Here is a 19,179-nt window from a genome sequence, read left to right as displayed (position 1 = left end):
TCATCCAGGAGCATTTGGAAGATTCTAGATCCTGAAATGCCCCACCTGGAGAAGGCAGTTCCCACTGCGCCCCTGTGCCTGAGGCAGCACCCACATGGCCCCTGGGTCCTAGTCCCTGTTCCTAACACCCTAGGCCTGGACCCCAGACACACTGGGGCCTGAAAGCAGTGTGGGAAAGAAGAGCTTTATCCAGAGGGAAATGTAGGCATTATTGGCTTATGTAAGAATCCTGGGAAACGTTCGTGGGAATGGTTGTGGGAATGGTTTTGAGGACCAAGTCACTTCACAGACACAGGAGTGTGGGAGAGGGCCTAGACTGGCAGGATACCCCGGTCTGGGGACAGCAGATGTCACCTAACAAAGACCTCCCCACCCCCACCCCTGAGGCCCAGGTGCCCAGGAATGAAGGAAAAGGTTTTGGTCACCCTTTCGAGAGTCAAAGCCAAACCAGCCCAGAAAGGAGAGAAGATCTGGAGAAGGCATCACAGGAGCCATATCATATTGTAGCCCCAAGCCACACAGCCCATGGCCCTGCCTTGTTTCGGTCACACGCTAATCTCTGCAACATTAATAAAATGTCTCCTTGCTCTTCTTTGTCAGTGGCAGCTAGTTTTGCTGTGTCATGTGGGGGTTATAGAAATTCGCACTAGGCGTTCGACAGAATGGGGGCAGGAAGAGCTATTGCCCAGGTCACTGGGGTGCACAGAATGGCCAAGCATTTGGGAGTCTGAGTGAAGCAAGGGTCTGCGTGTGCGTGGGGAGGGGGGGAGCAGCGTGTGCTCCAAAACCTTGTTCGATTGCATCCTGACCCTTCTCTCTTCCCTCTCCTCCTCTCTCTGTCTGGCTTCCACAGGGGCTGTGTCCTGGGGTCCTGCTGGCATCTCCCTCCCTGCAGGTGTGGGTATGGGTGGGCGGTCTTCATTGCTCCATCTATGAAGCAGGAGTCATTGAGGGCACAGTCATGCCAGAGTATAAGATGCCCAGTGCCTTAGCCAGGCCATCCCACGCTCACCCCCAGAACCAGCACACCCCCATAATGCCCCAAATCTCCTCCTGGGGCTTTGCAGCTGACCACCTGGGGACAGCAGAACCAAGCCTCCCACAAGCATCAGCCTGGGTGATCCCAGGTGCCCAGGGCTCCATGTCGTCCTCCCCTGGTGACAGAGCCAGTGGGCTGGGCAACCGGACCACGGTGCCAGGAGACAGGACCCGTTCCATAGGTTGCTGCAGGGGCCCCTCCTCCTGTCCCTTACTCATTAGCCAGGACACAAGGTAACATGGGCTTGGCTGGACAAGGCTGGCTGAGGAGAGTGCCCAGGCATGCAGGACGGACAGCAGCCTGGTCTCGGAATGGACAGAGTTCAAGACACAGCCCCCCAAGACCGAGGGGGCTGTTGCCCTGCCCTCCGCAGGCTGGTCCCCATTGGCTTTGGGGCTGAGGTGTGGACGCTCTTCGTCCTTTCCGGACCCCTGGTAAGAGGGTGAAGTTGGGGGCGGGTAGGTGGTAAGGCTAGGGGGCGGCTGCTGTCCAGATGTGATGCGGGCTGTGCCAGAAGCTGCTCACACCCCTCCCCAGAAACTGCCCACGCTGACCACGTACAGGCTGTAGCAGGGGCCACCGCCCAGAGCAGGTGACAGACAGCAGAACAGCTGTCCTCAGACAGTGCCTGGGGTGGTCGTGGGCCTGACCTCGCTCAGCAGCCAGCAGCCCCGACTCCGAAGGGGCAGGCATGTCCTCCTCCAGAAACAAATGGGAAGGCCGGGTCAAATCCCTGGGATGACCAGTGAGACCCATTCATGCAAGGGTCTGCAGGCCCCGCCTTGCCGTTTGCAGGGGGAAGCAGGGGTCACCTGCCCATTCTATTTCCAATGGGAAAATTGTTTTAGATACTTTATTTTCTTCTCGCCATAAAGACTAATCAGTACACTCTCCCTACGAAAGTTCCAGACGAAATGGAAAGTTATAAGGACACTTCTCTCTAATCCCACCACCTGGACACAGCCGTTACTCAGCCCAGTATAAGGACTGACCAATGATTATGAACAACACCATGGGATTAGGAGATGTTTGGGTTCAGCTCTCTGCGCTCCGGGCCGGCGGCCGTGTTTTTCGGTGGGTCTCCGGTGAGAGCCCCCTTCAGTGTGGGGCTGGGCAGTGCAGGGCCCTTGACCCTGGCCGTTGTCCCCCAGTTTTTGTTCCAGGTGCTGACCTTCATGATCCATGTTGTGAGTTCAGTGTTTTGCGGGCACCTGGGCAAGCTGGAGCTGGCATCAGTGACCCTCTCGGTGGCCGTGAGTATAGCCAGGCCATGTGGGGGTGCCCTATCCTCCCCCCACCCGAGACATAGCAGGAGGGCTGATGGCTGCATTCACAGCTGGGCCTGGGGAGGAGGGGGGCTGGGCCTGTGTCACACAGCAGGTGCAGGCAGGGCCTGGGCAGGAAGGGGGTCTCTGGCTCAGCCCCCAGACACCGGGTAGCCCCTGGGTTCCCCTCCTTCGGCCCCCAGCCCCTGACCAGCCCTGTGTTCTCTCCCATGCATGGTTCCAGTTTGTCAATGTCTGTGGAGTTTCCATAGGATTGGGCTTGTCCTCAGCATGTGACACCTTGATGTCCCAGGTAGGTGGGCCTCCGGGAGCCGGGCAGGAGGGCGCCCACTGAAGGCCCTTCAGTGATGCCTGGCTCTGGGAGTCCATCAAACAGGCCCCGGGGACAGCTGCTCCCGACCTGCCTGCAAGGACCCCAATGCTATCAGGGACTCCACCCATCAGAAAGAGCCTAAGAGCCATGGAGGGAACGGGGTGGAGGCCGTTCCCTGACCTCAGCTGTCAAATGCCGAGAATGCACCTGTGGGAACCCTCCAGCCCTTGGGGGCCCACAGCCCTGGGGGGCTCAGCTGTCCTGGGGAGGGGGGTCTGGACTCACAGTGGACCTGGCGACCTGGGCTTGGTCCTGGCTGCCACTTAGCAGCATGGAGACTTGACAGATGTTCTCGGAGCTTCCCTTGCTCCAGCTGTAGTTGGGAGAATGAGGCCCTCCTTGGTAGGGGCTTTTGAAGACCTGGGGACAAGGGTAGACAGAGGCTGGCCACAGGGCCTGGCATGGAGCTAGTGCTCGGTAAATACCGCTGTTGTAATTCTGCGAGCAGGCTGAGCCCAGAGGGGCCCTCTCCAGGCTGTAATCAGGGGGTGCCAGAGGCCCGCTCCCCAGGCCTGGCTGGCTGCCGACGATGTCCCGGGTCCATCCCCACAGCACTAGCACCACTAGGAGGTTGACGCCCTGGCTGGGCTCCCCCCAGGGGCCAGAGGGCAGGTACAGAAAGTGTGGGCAGCCTGACCCAGGACTGAGCTGTTTTGCAGAGCTTCGGCAGCCCCAACAAGAAGCATGTGGGGGTCATTCTGCAAAGGGGGACCCTGGTTCTCCTTCTCTGCTGCTTCCCCTGCTGGGCCCTCTTCCTCAACACCCAGCAGATCCTGCTGCTCTTCCGGCAGGACCCGGCCGTGTCCAGGTATGGCTTGGCATCTGCCAGGACTCCCTAAAAAGGACCACTCCTTAGCACACCCCCACCCCCACCCTGTGCTTCTCTGGGTCTCTAGCAGTCACAGGTGCCCCTTGTAGGGGGAGGTTCCAGGATCCCCAAGTTCTCATCTCTCCCTTCCTGGCATGCTGTTCCAGCTGCGGCCAGCAGGGAGCAGACACGAGGCCAGTTATAATTTGGGAGGAAAGGAGAAAAGAGAAGGGATTTGCATTTGTGCCCCCATTTGGGAATACCTTGTTTGTTTTGTAGGACGTGCATTTCATTTGCTTCTAGATGGATGAGCTCTCTGCTTCTCCCCACCCCCTCTTATATACCGCATGTGACTTCCAATTGAAGTTCCCCAAGCTTTAGGACCTTGGGCCCTCCCACCCACTCCTGGAACCTTCCTAGAACATAGTAGTGGCACCCTGTGAAGTAGAGGCAAAGGTTCTCCTCAAACCTGGGGTGCCCAGAGTGCTTCTCAGGCAGCCTCCCAGTCCCCGCCCCTGTTGCGGAGGGTACAGCCTGGACAGCTCTGGACCTTCTGGCTCTCTTGCAGACTAACCCAGGAGTACGTTCTGATCTTCATTCCAGCACTTCCGGTAAGTGCCTCTGGCTAGCGAGCCTGGAGGAGGGTGGACTTCCACTCCCTTAGATTCTGGCCATTTGCTCGATCATGCTTTTCCCTGCTCATCCATGCTTTTCCATGCTGTATGCTGGGAAGGCCCGTGAGCCCGCGGCCACTGAGGCCAGCAGAAGGCAAGAGGGGAATCTAGGTCTCCTGCCAGTCCATTTAAGATTGCTCATTTAAGAAGTAGCATGTTTTCTGATTAGAAGACCTTTCATTGGAGAAATCGTGGGAGGCGTGGAAATGAAACATTTTAAATCACCTCTGGTCCTGCCTCCCAGAGAGAATATAGGGTAATCTCTCTTTCCGGGGTTATTTCTGTTTGCTGGACACATGCCTGGTTGGAAAGAGGGTCCGTGTGTGTATCTTGTATTGTAACCTGCTTTTCCCCTTTCCAATACATTGTTAGTCTCTGGATATGATTATAAATAGCCTTCCGCATCCATTTCGAAGGCTATGAAGCCCCCTCCAGTGCCACAATGTGTTGACCAGTCCCTTTCTGGTAGGCATTTTGGTTGTTTCCAGTACTCACTATCAGAAAGAAGAGTGTGATAAACACTCTTACAGAAAAATCTTCCTGGGGGTGCCTGGGTGATTCAGTGGGTTAAGCCTCTGCCTTCGGCTCAGGTCATGATCCCAGAGTCCTGGGATCGAGCCTGGCTTCGGGCTCTCTGCTCAGCAGGAAGCCTGCTTCTCCCTCTCTCTCTCTGTCTGCCTCTCTGCCTACTTGTGATCTCCATCTGTCAAATAAATAAATAAAACCTTAAAAAAAAGAAAAAGAAAGAAAGAAAGAAAAGAAAAATCTTCCTGAACACCTGTAACGATTTCCTTCAGGTGCTTTATGGAAACTGGAGTTGCTTTGGCAACGGCTAGTCAGTACCCATTCTCCCCGCCTAGCAACACTTCATGAGTGCAGAGTATTGTTACTAACATTTTTTTTTTCTGATCCGAAATAGTTGTCACAGGCGTTTAATTGCTAATGAACCTTTTTTTTATGTCTTTATTGATCATTTTGTTCTTCTGTGAACGGTCCGCTCCCTTTGCTTATTTTAGTGGATTCATCTTTTTATTTTTTAAGATTTATTTATTTATTTTAGAGAGGGAAAGGGAGGAAGGAAGGGGCAGAGGGAGAGAGGGAATCTCAAGCAGACCATCCCCCACCCCTGCAGAGCACAGAGCCCGACGCAGGCTTTGATCTCACGACCCTGAGATCATGATCTGAGCAGAAACAGGAGTGCAATGCTTAATGGACCGAGCTACCCAGGAGCCCCTGGGTCAAACTTTTTCTACTTATTATAACTCTTGTTAACTAATAACCCTTTGTCCTATATGGCACACACTTTTTTCATTTTTTAAGCTTGTCACTCGCCTTTTAATTTTTTAGTATTTTTGGACTAAAGAATTTCTAATGTATACATAACAGATCCATAACCTTCTTTTTTATGGGGTCTTTGATGAGTTTAAAAACACTTACTCCCCTGTCATTGCAAGATTATATAAACATTTGCCTCTGTGTGGTCTTTGAGCCTTCCTATGATTTTTATTCTTATCCTTAAGGCTCTACTCTAGCTAATAAACTTTAACTAGAACTCATGATTGCTTATTCTCTCCTTTCTCTATTAATTTATTAAATACCAGCTAAGCAGGGCATCTAGTCAAGTCAGTTTCTGAGATTTCTGGCCGACCCCAGTGGTCGGTATGTCTGCTCAGGAATCCACTGCTACCCTCTTTGATTTGTTGAGGCTTAGTGAGACACATGACTGGCAGGAGATGGTGGGTCAGGGATGGCGTCCTTGGAACCACAGCACTTCTTTGGCATCTTGCCAGACAGGGCCAGCAGGGCTGGGCCAGGGGAAAACAACCTATAACGTTATCACTGTAGCAACTCCTTTATCGAATAAAGCAAGTCCCTCCCATAAAATGTTACTGTAAAATTGACCAGTAAAGCAATAATAAAAGTGCCAAGTATCATTTACATAATGCTTACCTAACACTTGGCATGCTTAAATGTGCCATATACTGTTTTGTGAGCATCTGACGTTATTATTAACTTCACATATATATGTAGAGATGAATATGCAGTATTCACAGAGATGATTATGCCCATCGTAGATGAAGAAACTGAGGCCCAGAGAGGTTAAGCAACTTGCTTAAGATCACACAGCTCATGAGAAAGCAAAGCCAGCACTTGAACGCAGGCAATCTAGCTCCGGCTCCTTGCTCTTAAGCACTGGGCTATACTGAAGTGAACCAGAGGCCTAAGGGAAGGGGTAGGGCAGGAGGGCACAGGCCCAGGGCCAGGCTTTGACAGAGGACAGAAGAGGGGCAGGGACAGAGCCCCCAGCACACATGCCCTCTCTGTCCTCCTGCCACCCTGTGGGGACTTGAGCCTACTCAACCGGAACTACTGACGGCCACCCTGCTCAGCCCCCCTCTCACTCCCTACCAGCCCAAGACCACTCCCCCCAGATTATTGTTTTCAGCAGCCGGAGCCAGGCTCAAGGGTGGTCACAGTCTGTGGATCAGGGCTCTGCTGGGTGTTTCTGTGCACCGGCCCCTGGGTGGCCTACCTGAGCTGATGGATGGTCAGGGTCAGCAGCCAGGAGCTCTCTGCCAGGTGCTCAGCCTCTTAAACAAGCCTGCGGAGCTGTGCTCTCTGTTGGAGCCAACCCTCCCTCCCTATCTGTCCCTCCCTACAACCAAGCAGGAGCCCCGAGGGGGCCTCTATCCTCCTAGGCAGGGCCAGAGCACCCAAGATGGCTCAGCGGGCTTCAGCCCACCCCAGGGGGCCCCAGGCACACTTTGGTGAAGTAAGAGCACCATATTCAGGTATCAAAGAAATTCCTATTGATGGTCATCTCGTGCTTTGATATAGTCATTGTTTATCTGTGTGTCTGGTTTTTTGTTTTGTTTTGTTTTTATTTTACACAGGCATTTTTCCTTTATGTCCTGCTGGCAAAATATTTGCAAAATCAGGTACAGTTCTCTGGCTAGAGGGGCAACCCCTGGTCCCAGCACACTGCCCCATTCCAGTGGGAAGGGGTGCCTGGGGCTTTTCTACACGATCTCTGAGACTGATCAAGGCCTAGCAAGGAGCTGCATGGTCCCCGCCTCTTGGCCTCTTTCCAACCCCGGGATAAGCCTGGGCAGGGCCACACCCCTCGCCCCTGCCCCCCACCCCCTTCATTTATTTCAGGGAATCGTCTGGCCCCAAGTCTTCAGTGGCATTGTGGGCAACTGCATCAATGGCTTGGCCAACTACATCCTGGTTTCCATGCTGAGACTGGGGGTCAGGTGAGCTCCAGTACTGGGGGGCTTCAGGGGCCCCATCAGGGACCACTGTTCCCCAGGCACCCCACCCCTGAGTGGGGCGGATCGGTCACCATCCTCACCTCACCAGAACCATAGGGGCTGCCTCAGTCATCCAGAAGTGGGGTGTCCCCAAGTGAGGAATTGGGGGTCCTACTGGTCCCTCAGATTCTGGGGGACTCTCCACCAAGGAGAGGGGGAGAGGAGCCCTCTTCATCCATGCCCCAGCCCACCAGGAAAGGCCGAGAGTGGGGACTTGGCACGGTGACTCCAGGGACTCTGTCATCATGGTGCCTACGGCACTAGAGGGTCGTGTGGCCGATCCCGGGATGGGGGTGCTAGCTGAGCCATGCCTGGGCCCCCTTCCCCTCCATGCTGTCTTCAGCAGGGGAGCCCCAACCCCTAGGACCAGAGTCGGACATTAGCCCTAGCCCTGCTCTCTCTCCTTTCCCAGGGGCTCTGCTTTCGCCAGCACTCTCTCCTTCTTCGTGCAGACCATCTTCCTCTTTCTCTACATTGTGCTGAAGAAGCTGCACCTGGAGACATGGGCAGGTGCAGGGGGCTGCCCTGCCTTTGGGGAGCTGAGCAGACAAGCAGCAGGCAGGACCCTGGCATGGGTCCAGGGTGTGCATTTGGCAGGGGGACAGAAGACCCGGTTAGAGCCCCGTTGGAGGGACCCTATCTTCGGGCTTGCCTCCATTTCCCCTCAGGGCCTCCTTCCCTTTTGCTCTACCCCTCAGGACCCCGCCCCATCAAATGTGACATGGTACAGAGCCCTGCTTGGGACAGCCCCAGGGTGCTTTCTGGCCTGCTCCCTGATGTCAGGGTGAGGACACAGGGGAAATCCTAGGTGTCAGCAGCGGGCCCAGCACCCGACATTTCTGACCCCAGTTAAACTTCATGACACCTTATTATCCCCATTTTATTTACACAGAGGAAACAGAGTGAGTTTAAATGATTTGCCCAAAATGCCAGAGACAACACATGGTGGGGCCGGACTCGAACCTGTGGCTCTCTGAGCTTTCCTGCCTCCTGAAACCTAACTCTGCAGACCATAGGGTCCTCTTCCAGGCATTTCAAGACCAGCTCTGTGGCTGGGGCCTCAGTCACCGGGCAGGGAGTCTGGGATGCACCCCCCTCCCCACCTCACTGTCCATGTCTACACAGCCCTATCTGCCCTGAGAATCCTTTCGGCAACCTTGACCTCATGCCATCCTCCCAAAAACCCTTCCGGAGAGGCAGGGCAAAGACAACTCAGATTTTCAGATGAGGAAATGGAGCCCCGAAAGGGCAGGGTAGTTGCCCAAGATCCCGCCGTGGTGTAGCAGGCAGAGTGGGGACTGTCACGGTGACCGAGGCTCCCATCCCAAGCCTCCCCGTGGTGCCCCTTGTGTGAGCAGGTGCCCCGCCCTGCATCGTCCTCCCGCACCACAGGGTGACCGGCTGGCACACCCCATGCAGAATGCGAAGTGCCTACACCTGCTGAGCTAAGCCAGGAGTGGGCGAAGCCAGAGAGCCGGAGGCCTGCGGTGGTGGCCGGGCGGGGGCGGGGGGGGGGGGGCTGCAGTGAGCGGGCATGCGCCTTGGCTCCCGGCCCGCCCCCTAATGGGGGCTTCTGTTCCTAGGCTGGTCCAGCCAGTGTCTGCAGGACTGGGGCCCCTTCTTCTCTCTGGCGATTCCCAGCATGCTCATGGTGTGCATCGAGTGGTGGGCCTACGAGATCGGGAGCTTCCTCATGGGTAAGTGGACGAGCATGGCTCAGAGAACCGTGTGCGCATCTCCAAAACCTCCTCCACAAGCGGGCAGTTCAGCAGCCTGGCCCAGGCTGGGCCTGTGGCTCTCTCATCTCCCCTATGAGGTCGTGAGCTCCCTCAAGGCAGGCCTTAGCCTTTCATGTCAGGACCCCAGCACCACCCAGCAAAAGGCCTAGAACCCAGCAGGTGCCTGGGGCTAGGTGGTTGAGTCTCTGAGGAAGCAAGGGACTGAACCAGCTGGGGTGTGACCTGTGTGTTCTCATCAGAACACCCAGGGCGGCATCCATACACCCTGAGCATCAGGCCCGTGCAAGAATGGCCCAGGGAGACCTTCTGGGCTAGTCCTTGCCCCCCATTTAGACAGGTAAACTGAGTTCCAAGAACAAGAAACTGTCCAGAGTCGCACAGAGCTGCACAGTGGCAGGGCTGGGACCCAAGCTCGGCTCTCCTGACCTTGGCCCAGGTCTCTTTCTCTTACTCGCCATGCTGAGGTACAACAAGGACTGGAAAGTCAAACCATACAGGCAACAGCCTCCAGAAAATTCCACTGGGATTTTCCTGGAAGGTTGAAGGCCAGGAAGGAACATCTTCCATTGCAAATCAGCCCTTGGAAATCATTTGGCCGTCAGTGTCCAAATCCTGATCTTCTAGAGGTCCCCAGGACTGGGTGCTGACTGTGTGCCCCCCACCCCCGTTCCCCCTCACTCCCCCCCGCAGGCCTGATCAGCGTGCTGGACCTCTCTGGCCAAGCCATACTCTACGAGTTGGCCACCGTAGTCTACATGGTGAGTCTCTTCTGGGGGTACCTTCGCCACACCCTCCATGCTGGCCTGGCCCCCTTGATGGCCTGGGGTGTCACAAAAGAGGGGCGGGCCGTCACCCTAAGGGCCATCTCTGTCCTGAGGGACCCTCCTGGACCCTCTGTGCCCATTCAGGTCTGGAACCTGCTGGGCCAGCTGCTCCACAGGTGGTAATACTGAACTAAAAGTGTGGTGTTAGAATTTTTTTAAATCATCACCATTTAACAATGGGGGAAATTTCACATGGTAAAATTTTTGCATTCTCTTGAAAAATGGAACATTTCATTTAGCGGTGGGCCCACACTCCCGGCATTCCCCAGTCAGCGAGAGCTGGGTGATGGCATTCCCTCGTTGTCCTGGTGGCAGGGGCAGGGGACCTCCCTGTTCCCCACCACAGTCCCCATAGCTCTCCCACAGTGACGTGAGTTGTCCCTTGTCACTCAGGTGTGTATCTGCCAGCCTCCTGGGGACAGGCAGTCTGTGACCCTGGGCTTAAGGAAATGACTCACAAAAGTCTCTACACTTACAGCACTCATGTATAAGGGGCTTTATTTTACAAATGGTTTCCACAAAACTTGGTTTTTCTGGCATACCTAAGACCACAGCTGCCTCTGAAAAATGTGTTTACTCACGAGTCGCCTTGTGACATCTTCTGGAGAGGGTGGGGACGGCTGGCTGGCTCAGGGCATCCCCAGCCCCTCTCCCCACCTCAGCCAGACAGCCCTCTCTACTCATGCCGCCTCCCAGGGACCCGTCCTGTCTTCTTTCTCTTCTCCCTCTTGGCCTGGATTGGAGGGTGGGAGGGGCGCTCCACCCCAGCCCTGGCCTCTCCCTGGCTCAGGACCCACCCATCCCGTTCAGGTTGGCTCCACTGACCGCCCCTTGTTACCTGTGATCCCAGATTCCCCTGGGGCTCAGCAACGCGGTCTGTGTCCGGGTGGGGATGGCCCTGGGAGCCGCGGACACTGCCCAAGCTAAGCGGTCAGCCATCTCCGGCATGCTTTGCACAGGTGGGTAGAGTCCTCTGGTGGTAGCGGGGAAGGGTCTTGGAAAGTTGGAGCCCTGGAGCAAGGGAGAAACCAGCCCCACTGGGCCCCCAGAGAACCCCTCCGGGGCTGAGTTGACACAACCTTTCCAGCCCTTACCTTAGTGTGTGACCATGTGAAGTCCCTTCCTCCCCAGGCTTCTCCCTCCAGCTGTCCTGGGCCCTTTTGCAAATTTGCTCTCCCAGCACCCCCAGGAGCTTGGGGGCCTGCCCACCCCCCCACCCCCGCCCCGGGCTGAGCCAATCTGTCCTCCTTCTGGCTTTTGTGGAGAGTGGCGGTTCTCAGATTTTCGGCTGCATTAGAATCGGCCTGACGGCTGTGTCAGTCCACACACCACTGGGCTTTCCCCCACAGTTTCTGACCCAGGAAGGGGGGCCCAAGAACCCACATTGTGAACAAGTTACCAGGGGATGCGGAAGCCGCTGGTCCAGAAAGCCCACTTGGAGAACCAGAAGAGGAAGGACAGTCCCTCCCTTGTCCTGCCTTGAGGGGTCCTCAGCTGGTCTCCTCCGGCGATTGGGGTTGGGGTGGGGTGGGGTGCTTGGGGTGGGGGTAGGGTGGGGTGCTCGGGGACAAATGTACTTCCTTTTGTCTCTTCCAGTTGGGACCTCGCTGGTTGTGGCCGTACTGCTGAGCCTCCTGAAAAACAAACTGGGGCATATTTTTACAAATGATGAGTAGGTAATCAGTTCTCTTCACTCACTTCTGGGAAATGCCAGAGTGGCTGGCAGCTGGCCCTCAGGGTCGCACGGCCAACTGGCTTGGCACTGGGTCCAGAGGAAGCGGGACTAGACCAGACTTTGCTCTCACTGGGAGGAAGCTAGTTAGCAGCTGGCTCTGCTTCTGTCCCCAGACCTCGGCGTCTGTCACCTACTTGGACACGATGCTGACCAGAGGGCGGTAGGAAAGTGGGAGGGATTGCTCTTCTGGAGTTTAAGAACACAGACACATGTGCAGAAACTCAGCACCAGGAATGTCAGGTTCATCTGGGGCCATTTCTTCTCTCCCGATCCTTTTCAGGAGGTGGTGGAACAGAGGGGAGATAAGAACATGGTCATGCCCTAGATCTCCTCACGAATGTTCTCCCCTGTGTCTTCTGCAGAGAAGTCATCGCACTGGTGAACAAGGTCCTGCCGGTCTATATCGTCTTTCAGCTGTTTGAGGCCGTCTGTGTAAGTACTGCCCTGGTGGGAAGCCGACCCCCCAGTCCAAGTCCAAGTTCATGGGCGCTCCCTGAGGCCTCCATGGGATGCCAGGATTAACTCACTGAAACAGGTAAAGGGCTAACTGTATATAGTAAATGCCCAAAACCTTGGCTTGGATTAATTCTATTGTTATTCAAAACAATGACGACTCTTCCCTTCAGTCTTCCATCAAGTCAAAACACAATGGAGATTAGCGAGAAAGATTGCACCACCCTGTTCTGGAGCAAAGGGACCTGAGAGGGAGGGAGTCATCCCAGAGTACTGAGGGACCTGAGTTTTCTGCATCTCTGAGTGCTACAAGACGGGTCCCATTTAGTGCAGATCAGAATGACATGAATTTTTAAGAGCATCACATTTGAAAAAAAAAAAAAGAAAACACTAATGTCTCCTTTTAGAAGCAGAATTTGGAACCCTGTATCTTCTACCTCACATCTTGAGTTCTTTTAGCCTGTGGCTTTGTTACTCATTTGAGTAGTCTGTGTGTGTGGATTCCTTTAAGATACTTGTATAGAATCAGATCTTCTGGGAATCAAGAGTTTTTTCCCCCTTTCCACGTGGCTGGAACTTGACTCCAGTATGAGGGATACACACAGAGCCTCTCTATGCCTTGCTCCAAACGTTAGGGCAAAAGGGTTCAATCTTTCAGCTTGAAATGTTATCTGTAGGATTTTTATAAATGCCCTTCATCAGGCTGAGGAAGATCTAGTCTGATAAAACATTTTCTCATGAATGGTGTTGGGATTTTCTAGAATGCCCTTCCTGTGTCTATGGAGATAATCAAGTGACTTTTGTCCCTTATTTTGTCAATATGATAGAATCACATTAATTGATTTTTTTTTAAATTTTTTATTTTTTATAAACATATATTTTTATCCCCAGGGGTACAGGTCTGTGAATCACCAGGTTTACACACTTCACAGCACTCACCAAAGCACATACCCTCCCCAATGTCCATAATCCCACCCCCTTCTCCCAAAACCCCTCCCCCCAGCAACCCTCAGTTTGTTTTGTGAGATTAAGAGTCTCTTACGGTTTGTCTCCTCCCGATCCCAAATTGTTTCATTTATTCTTTTCCGACCCCCCAAACCCCCCACGTTGCATCTCAACTTCCTCATATCAGGGAGATCATATGATAGTTGTCGTTCTCTGATTGACTTGTTTTGCTAAGCATAATACCGTCTAGTTCCATCCACGTCATCTCAAATGGCAAGATTTCATTTCTTTTGATGGCTGCATAGTATTTCATTATACACACACACACACACACACATACATACCACATCTTCTTTATCCATTCACCTGTTGATGGACATCTAGGTTCTTTCCATAGTTTGGCTACTGTGGACATTGCTGCTGTAAACATATGGGTGCACATGCCCCTTCAGATCACTACATTTGTATCTTTAGGGTAAATACCCAGTAGTGCCCTTGCTGGGTCATAGGGTAGCTCTATTTTCAACTTTTTGAGGAACCTCCATGCTGTTTTCCAGAGTGGCTGCACCAGCTTGCATTCCCACCAACAGTGTAGGAGGGTTCCCCTTTCTCCGCATCCTCACCAGCATCTGTAATTTCCTGACTTGTTAATTTTATAGGCTCTCAGTATGAGGCCTTCCTTCTTCTTGGATCTAGGCATTTAAAGTTACACATCTCTAAGCACTGCATTAGTGGCATCTAATTCATTGGCTATGTTGTTTTACTTTGCATTCCAGCTATCTTACAATTTCTCCTGTTCTTTACTCTTTGACCCACAGGTTTAGAAACGTATTAACTTCCAAAAAAAAAAAAAAGAACCACAGAAGTGTGTGTTACCTTCCAGTATTGGGGGTCTTCCCAGATTTCTTTCTTTGTCGGTGTCTCTAATTTAATTGTCGTGTGTTCTGGCACAGACCCATCCCGGAGAATGTCACATGTGTGACCTTTTCCCATGGCCTGTTGTTTTATTTGGGAATTTACTGGGGGGCTTCTGTGACTTCCATCTCCTCTAAAACCTGCAGCTATCTCGCAACTCAGTTTGGTTTTCTGGGTTTGTTTTTTCTCCCTTCAATTTTAGGCTTAGCTTCCTTGGCACTGGAGAGGAGGGGACAGGAGGTAGTGGCAGCGGGCCCTGGCCCGTCTTATGTGCTGGGCACTGGAGACTATCCATGTAATTCAAAATGCTCTAAAGGGCTTCGCAGGCTTGGCACTATAACATTTCAGATGGATAATTCCTTGTTGTAAACCTCCTTTAGCAGCATCCCTGGTCTCAACCCAGTAGGTTCCAGTCACACACCCCTCCCCACCATCCCACACCATCTCCAGACATTGCCAAATGTCCCCTAGAGCCCAACACTGAGAAATACTTGTGTAGACCACATCATTCATCATTTGGGAGGAGTCTTTTTCTAACCCCCAAATGCCCTCTATGTCACAATAGATAAAACATGAGTAACCCAAAGGCCTTATTTCCAAGTTCAAGAGGTACCGTCTCGCCTCCTGCACACATTGCCTCTTTGCTCAAAGTGTACCAAACAAACCACAGAAACTGGCACATCCTTTACACTTACGGGAAAGAAAAAGAACCAAGTGTCTGTGCTTCAGACACATCAGACGGAACATGAACCGTGCTGTAGTCCTTCGTGCACTAGGTCGGGGATCAGGCTGGGAGGACGAGCCTAGAAAGATAAAGCTGAGCTAGTATTTCCCCAGAGGAGTTTCTATAACAGGGGACACATTTGCTCGCCCCGTGTGGTTTCCAGAATCAGGCCCCCCACCCCAAAGATACCTCTCCACATCCAAATCCCCAGGCCCGTGAAGGTCAGGTGGCAGGAGGGACTTTGCAGACGGGATCTCGTGAAGAAGGATCTAGAGCTGGGGCAGATGGTCTCGGATTATCCAGAGCGTAATCACGAGGGTTCTCATAAGTGAGAGAGGGAGGCCCAGAGGCAGAAGGAAGACGTAAGCCAGACAAATGTGGTGGTGTCACCGCTGTCTGCGGGCCAAGAGTCAAGGAATGCAGGGAAGCCTCTCAAAGCTGCAAAGGGCAGGGACACGGATTCTCTCCTCCGGCCTCCAGGAGGAACCTGCCCTGCCTTTAGCGCAGCAAGACCCATTTCGGACTCATAATCTCCAGAGCCGGGAAACCGTGCCTGTGCCTTGTTCCACGTTGCTGATTTACTGGAATTTGCCACAGCAGCAGTGGGAAGGCCACCTGGCACAACTCCATGAGCACAACTCTATATGACATTGGTCCTGTTTCCTGGACCGGCTGGTGGTTGGTTACCGGCCCTACCTTGATTTTCTAGAGAGGTGGTCATGGTGTGCAGATGAAGATGGGTGGGGGTGACTGGCCCCGACTCGGTCTCCCCACAGGAGGGAACAAGAGCACTGTCCCGGGGCTGGCTGAAAGCAGGCCTTGCGACGGGAGTGGCTTAGAAGGGAGCCCATGGCAGGAGACCTGCCATCAGTCTCCCGCCCCTCTCTACCTCCCCTCCCAGTGCGTGTACGGTGGAGTCCTGAGAGGGACCGGCAAGCAGGCCTTCGGAGCCATTGTGAATGCCATCATGTACTATGTCATCGGTCTGCCCGTGGGCATCGTGCTGACCTTTGTAGTCAGAATGAGAATCATGGGTATGTGCTGCCAGGGAAAGTCAGAACAGGGCTGGGGGGCCCTCGGACGCTCTGTCCCCATGGCTTCTTGTCTCCCACAGGCCTCTGGCTGGGCATGCTGGTTTGTGGCCTCCTGGGCGCTGTTGCCTTTGCTGTCTACACCGCCCGGATGGACTGGAAGCTTGCAGCAGAGGAGGTGAGCGAGCAGTGGGCCCTGGCCTGGCCAAGTGTGCAGACTGACTGCTCCCCCAAAGTGCTCAGGGCACATGGGGGAGCAGCGATCTGGTGGGATAGGGGCACGGAGAGGCCGCCTCAGCCTCCACATCCGCTCCCGTCGCTGCGGGGGGACCCCAGACGGTGCCAGGGAGCTCTCCAACCACAAGGAGAAGTGCACACACCGAAACCCTTCCTTAGCCAGCCCGAGCTGCTGGAAACCCGAACAAAAACAAAGAGCTCAGTCAAACAAGGCTGAACCCAGACAAGTCCCTGAGCGTGTGGCCCCAGCCGAAGGCAGACGCGTAACCAACGGAGCCACCCAGGCACCCCGAGATTACCGTGTGTTAAGGAAGGGCGCTGGCAAGGCCAGTGGTGATCAGGAGGCCGACCCAGGCGAGCTCTTGCTTTCGTAGGCTCAGAAACATGCGGGGCTGCTGCCGCAGAGCCCTGACAGCACGGTGACCATGGCCACCACGGCCCCCCAACCCGGGCCTGCGAAAGCCGTCACGTCTTCAGGTAATGCGCGGAACAGGTTGGCGGGGCACACACCTGCCGGGGGCACACGGTTCTGGGCAGCCTTGCATCTGGACCCCGGGCCAAGCGGGGACTGTGCAAGCCCAGCCCGCTGTTCCCCCTCTTGGCACGGATGTCCCCTCCTAAATACTGAGGAGACGCTACTATCGATGGATTAAGGGGCCCTGTGTGAGCTACTTCACATCCACAGCCCCGTGTGGTCATGACTATGGCCGCGTTCTCAGATGAGGAAGAAGGGCTGAAAGCTTAGGCCTCTTCCCCGTGTTCCCGCTACTGGAACAGGTGAGATCATCATTGCAGGGGCCAGTCAGACCCTAGAGCATGTTCTCCTCCCCGAAGGTCATATCCAGGCCCATGGCAGTTCGTCTCGGCAGGTTAGCCTGGCTGGACCAGCTTGCGGGCAGGGAGCGGGGGGCACCTTCCCCTGCCCATCTCTCTGTGCCCCATCGGATAGGCGGGCACCCCTGGTTTATATCCAGTGTCTCTGTGATGAAGAGGCGGCCTGGGTTCGAGGCCCGGGTGCCCTCCTAGCTCAGGCAGGCGTGGAGTGTGGGGCGTGCGTGTACACAGCCCAGAGGCCTCACTTATCTCCGTGATCTCCTGGCATCCTGGGCTCTGCGTTCAGCAGCACAGTAGGGGGCCAGTGGACCGAACTCGGGCAGCTTAGAGTGTGGCGAAGAGACCACGGTCAGGTCCAACCAGGCATTCAACGTGCGCTCTGAAGACATGTGAACGTCACGCTCAGCACGTGATCATGAGGCCGGGCTTGGATAGGAACCCTTTTAATGTGATTTTAGCAGTAGCTTTCCCTATGTGGCAAACTCACGTGGCGAGAGGTTTTCCCACTTAACCACATCATTTCCTCCTCTGATCCTGCTCTGGAGTAGATGAGGCCCATTCCTCTATGTTAAGGCACCGAGGCTGATTTATTACACCCAGTGTAATGCACACAGTCAGGCCTCCTGGTTCTAAGGCCGCTGCTCTCCCCCAGCCCCCCAGCTTCCCAGTCCCATTGAGTTGGCTCCTGTTGCCTCTGCAGTGGCTATGGGGAACTCCCCGGGCATCACTCTGGTGATGTATTCGAGGCCCGAGGGCCATGTGGACCTCTTCGGGACCGCGGAAGTAGCCCGAGCCCCGTCGGCCCCAGCCAGCCCCCTGTCGATGAAACAGCTGCTCGTCCGCCGTGGGGCCGCCCTGGGGGCAGTGTCAGCCATGCTGATGGTGGGCCTGGTCATCAGGTTCCTGACCACCAGACACTAGCTGTGCGGCTTGGAGCCAAAAAGGGAGCCAAGAGCGGCTGCCCCCCACCCCCACCCCCTGCCGCCCACATCTGCCTGCAAAAGCAACCAATCTGGTGTGGGGGTTGGGGCAGCTTGGACCACAGCTCCGAAAACCAGCCGTGGCCGTGTGACAGTTTTCTCCAGTCTGCTCCTGATGAAGCCATCTACCCACCCGAGAGAGAGCTGGGGCTGCTGCTAGGAGTCGGTCATGTACAAGGCTTCCAACTGGGAGATTTCCAATCAAAACACAATCACGAAACACAGTCACCCAATTAAAAAGTACGTTATTTTCTAGGAGACTCTGGTGCCCGGGTCTGTTCACAAAGCTTTTGTGGCATGCCGAGACTGGGGCCAGTGGACCCCGTGCATCTCTGTCCCACACACCCTGGCAGATCTGGGCGCCAGAAAACCCAGACAAGGCAGGTGGCTGTCCACAGACCCTCCTTTGCCTTTCCGCTGACCCTCTGTTCTATCAGCATCGCGCTGATCACAGACCTTGAGAAGCACTTGCTCTTAGGGCAGGGACGGGGTACAGATGGGAGCAGCCGGACCCAGATGGCCAGGCCATGTGGCCTCGGGTGGAAGACAGTGCCGACCCCAATTCTAGGACACTTCTCCTGGAGGCCTGGGACTGCCGAACGTTTTCAGGCTCCGTGTGCCTCCGAAGTGGAGGGTGGTCTGGCCTCCCCTGGCCACACACAGACCCTTCCAATCAGGAGCTGTAAACGCACTCACAAATAAAATGAATTTATTGATCAGAGCCAATAGAAAAACCAAAAAGGAAGCAGAGACCATAATCCCAGTTTGCAAGAGTCACTGTGAACTCGTGTTGTTGGACCCGGTGACACTCCAGGCCTCCCACTTCCCAGAAGGTGGAGATCCTCCTTGTCTGGGGGATACACATACCTTAGTGAGCTGCTGGCAAGCCAAGGAAGTGACTGGGAACCGAACACAGAAAAGTAATGTCGCCGTTTCCTTAAATGTGTTCTAAGGTTATGAAGTGTTCAGAGCAAAGGGTTCCCTGCCCAAGTAAGTTTGGGAAACAACTCAGGCCAGCACCGCAGATGTTCTACAGGCCGAAGACCCTCTAATATGGCTGCTTCCCAAATTCTGGTCGACAGAATGGGAGGCGGGATCAACTTTTGTGTAAAACCTCATGGGATTAGTGTTCTGGGTAGAGGTTTTAGATACGCTTGTTTTAGATTAGCAAATGGGGATACGAGGGTAGAGCTGGAAAAAACGTATTTACTACACAGGTATTTTAAAAAATAAAAAGCCATAGGGGTGCCTAGGTGGTGCATTCAGTT

General features: G+C 54.4%; 1 protein-coding gene across 10 annotated transcripts in view; it reads left to right on the top strand.

Moving 5' to 3' along the window:
• Positions 1 to 1,285: 1,285 nt before the first annotated feature.
• Positions 1,286 to 19,179, top strand: part of LOC309851552 (multidrug and toxin extrusion protein 2-like) — a 65,643-nt gene continuing 47,749 nt past the window's right edge. For 4 of the 10 annotated variants that reach the window (XM_082706926.1, XM_082706922.1, XM_082706927.1 and 1 more), the window contains exons 1-16: positions 1,286 to 1,473; positions 2,191 to 2,292; positions 2,549 to 2,617; positions 3,358 to 3,506; positions 4,075 to 4,117; positions 7,075 to 7,119; positions 7,340 to 7,437; positions 7,907 to 8,004; positions 9,078 to 9,191; positions 9,924 to 9,991; positions 10,908 to 11,016; positions 11,654 to 11,729; positions 12,155 to 12,224; positions 15,731 to 15,863; positions 15,944 to 16,038; positions 16,472 to 16,574. In XM_082706926.1, coding sequence (XP_082563052.1) covers positions 1,321 to 1,473; positions 2,191 to 2,292; positions 2,549 to 2,617; positions 3,358 to 3,506; positions 4,075 to 4,117; positions 7,075 to 7,119; positions 7,340 to 7,437; positions 7,907 to 8,004; positions 9,078 to 9,191; positions 9,924 to 9,991; positions 10,908 to 11,016; positions 11,654 to 11,729; positions 12,155 to 12,224; positions 15,731 to 15,863; positions 15,944 to 16,038; positions 16,472 to 16,574 — 1,525 coding nt within the window. In that variant the 5' untranslated portion in view covers positions 1,286 to 1,320. Of the gene's footprint in view, positions 1,474 to 2,190; positions 2,293 to 2,548; positions 2,618 to 3,357; positions 3,507 to 4,074; positions 4,118 to 7,074; positions 7,120 to 7,339; positions 7,438 to 7,906; positions 8,005 to 9,077; positions 9,192 to 9,923; positions 9,992 to 10,907; positions 11,017 to 11,653; positions 11,730 to 12,154; positions 12,225 to 15,730; positions 15,864 to 15,943; positions 16,039 to 16,471; positions 16,575 to 17,631; positions 19,173 to 19,179 lie in introns of those variants that run through there. The other 6 variants (XM_082706929.1, XM_082706928.1, XM_082706931.1 and 3 more) reach the window with 3 other exon arrangements.

This window comes from Mustela nivalis (genome assembly GCF_964662115.1).
Source record: "Mustela nivalis genome assembly, chromosome: 17".
In the NCBI taxonomy this organism is placed as follows: Eukaryota; Metazoa; Chordata; class Mammalia; order Carnivora; family Mustelidae; genus Mustela; species Mustela nivalis.
Note: the sequence above shows the minus strand (reverse complement) of the source record. Positions and strands in the feature narration are given on the sequence as shown.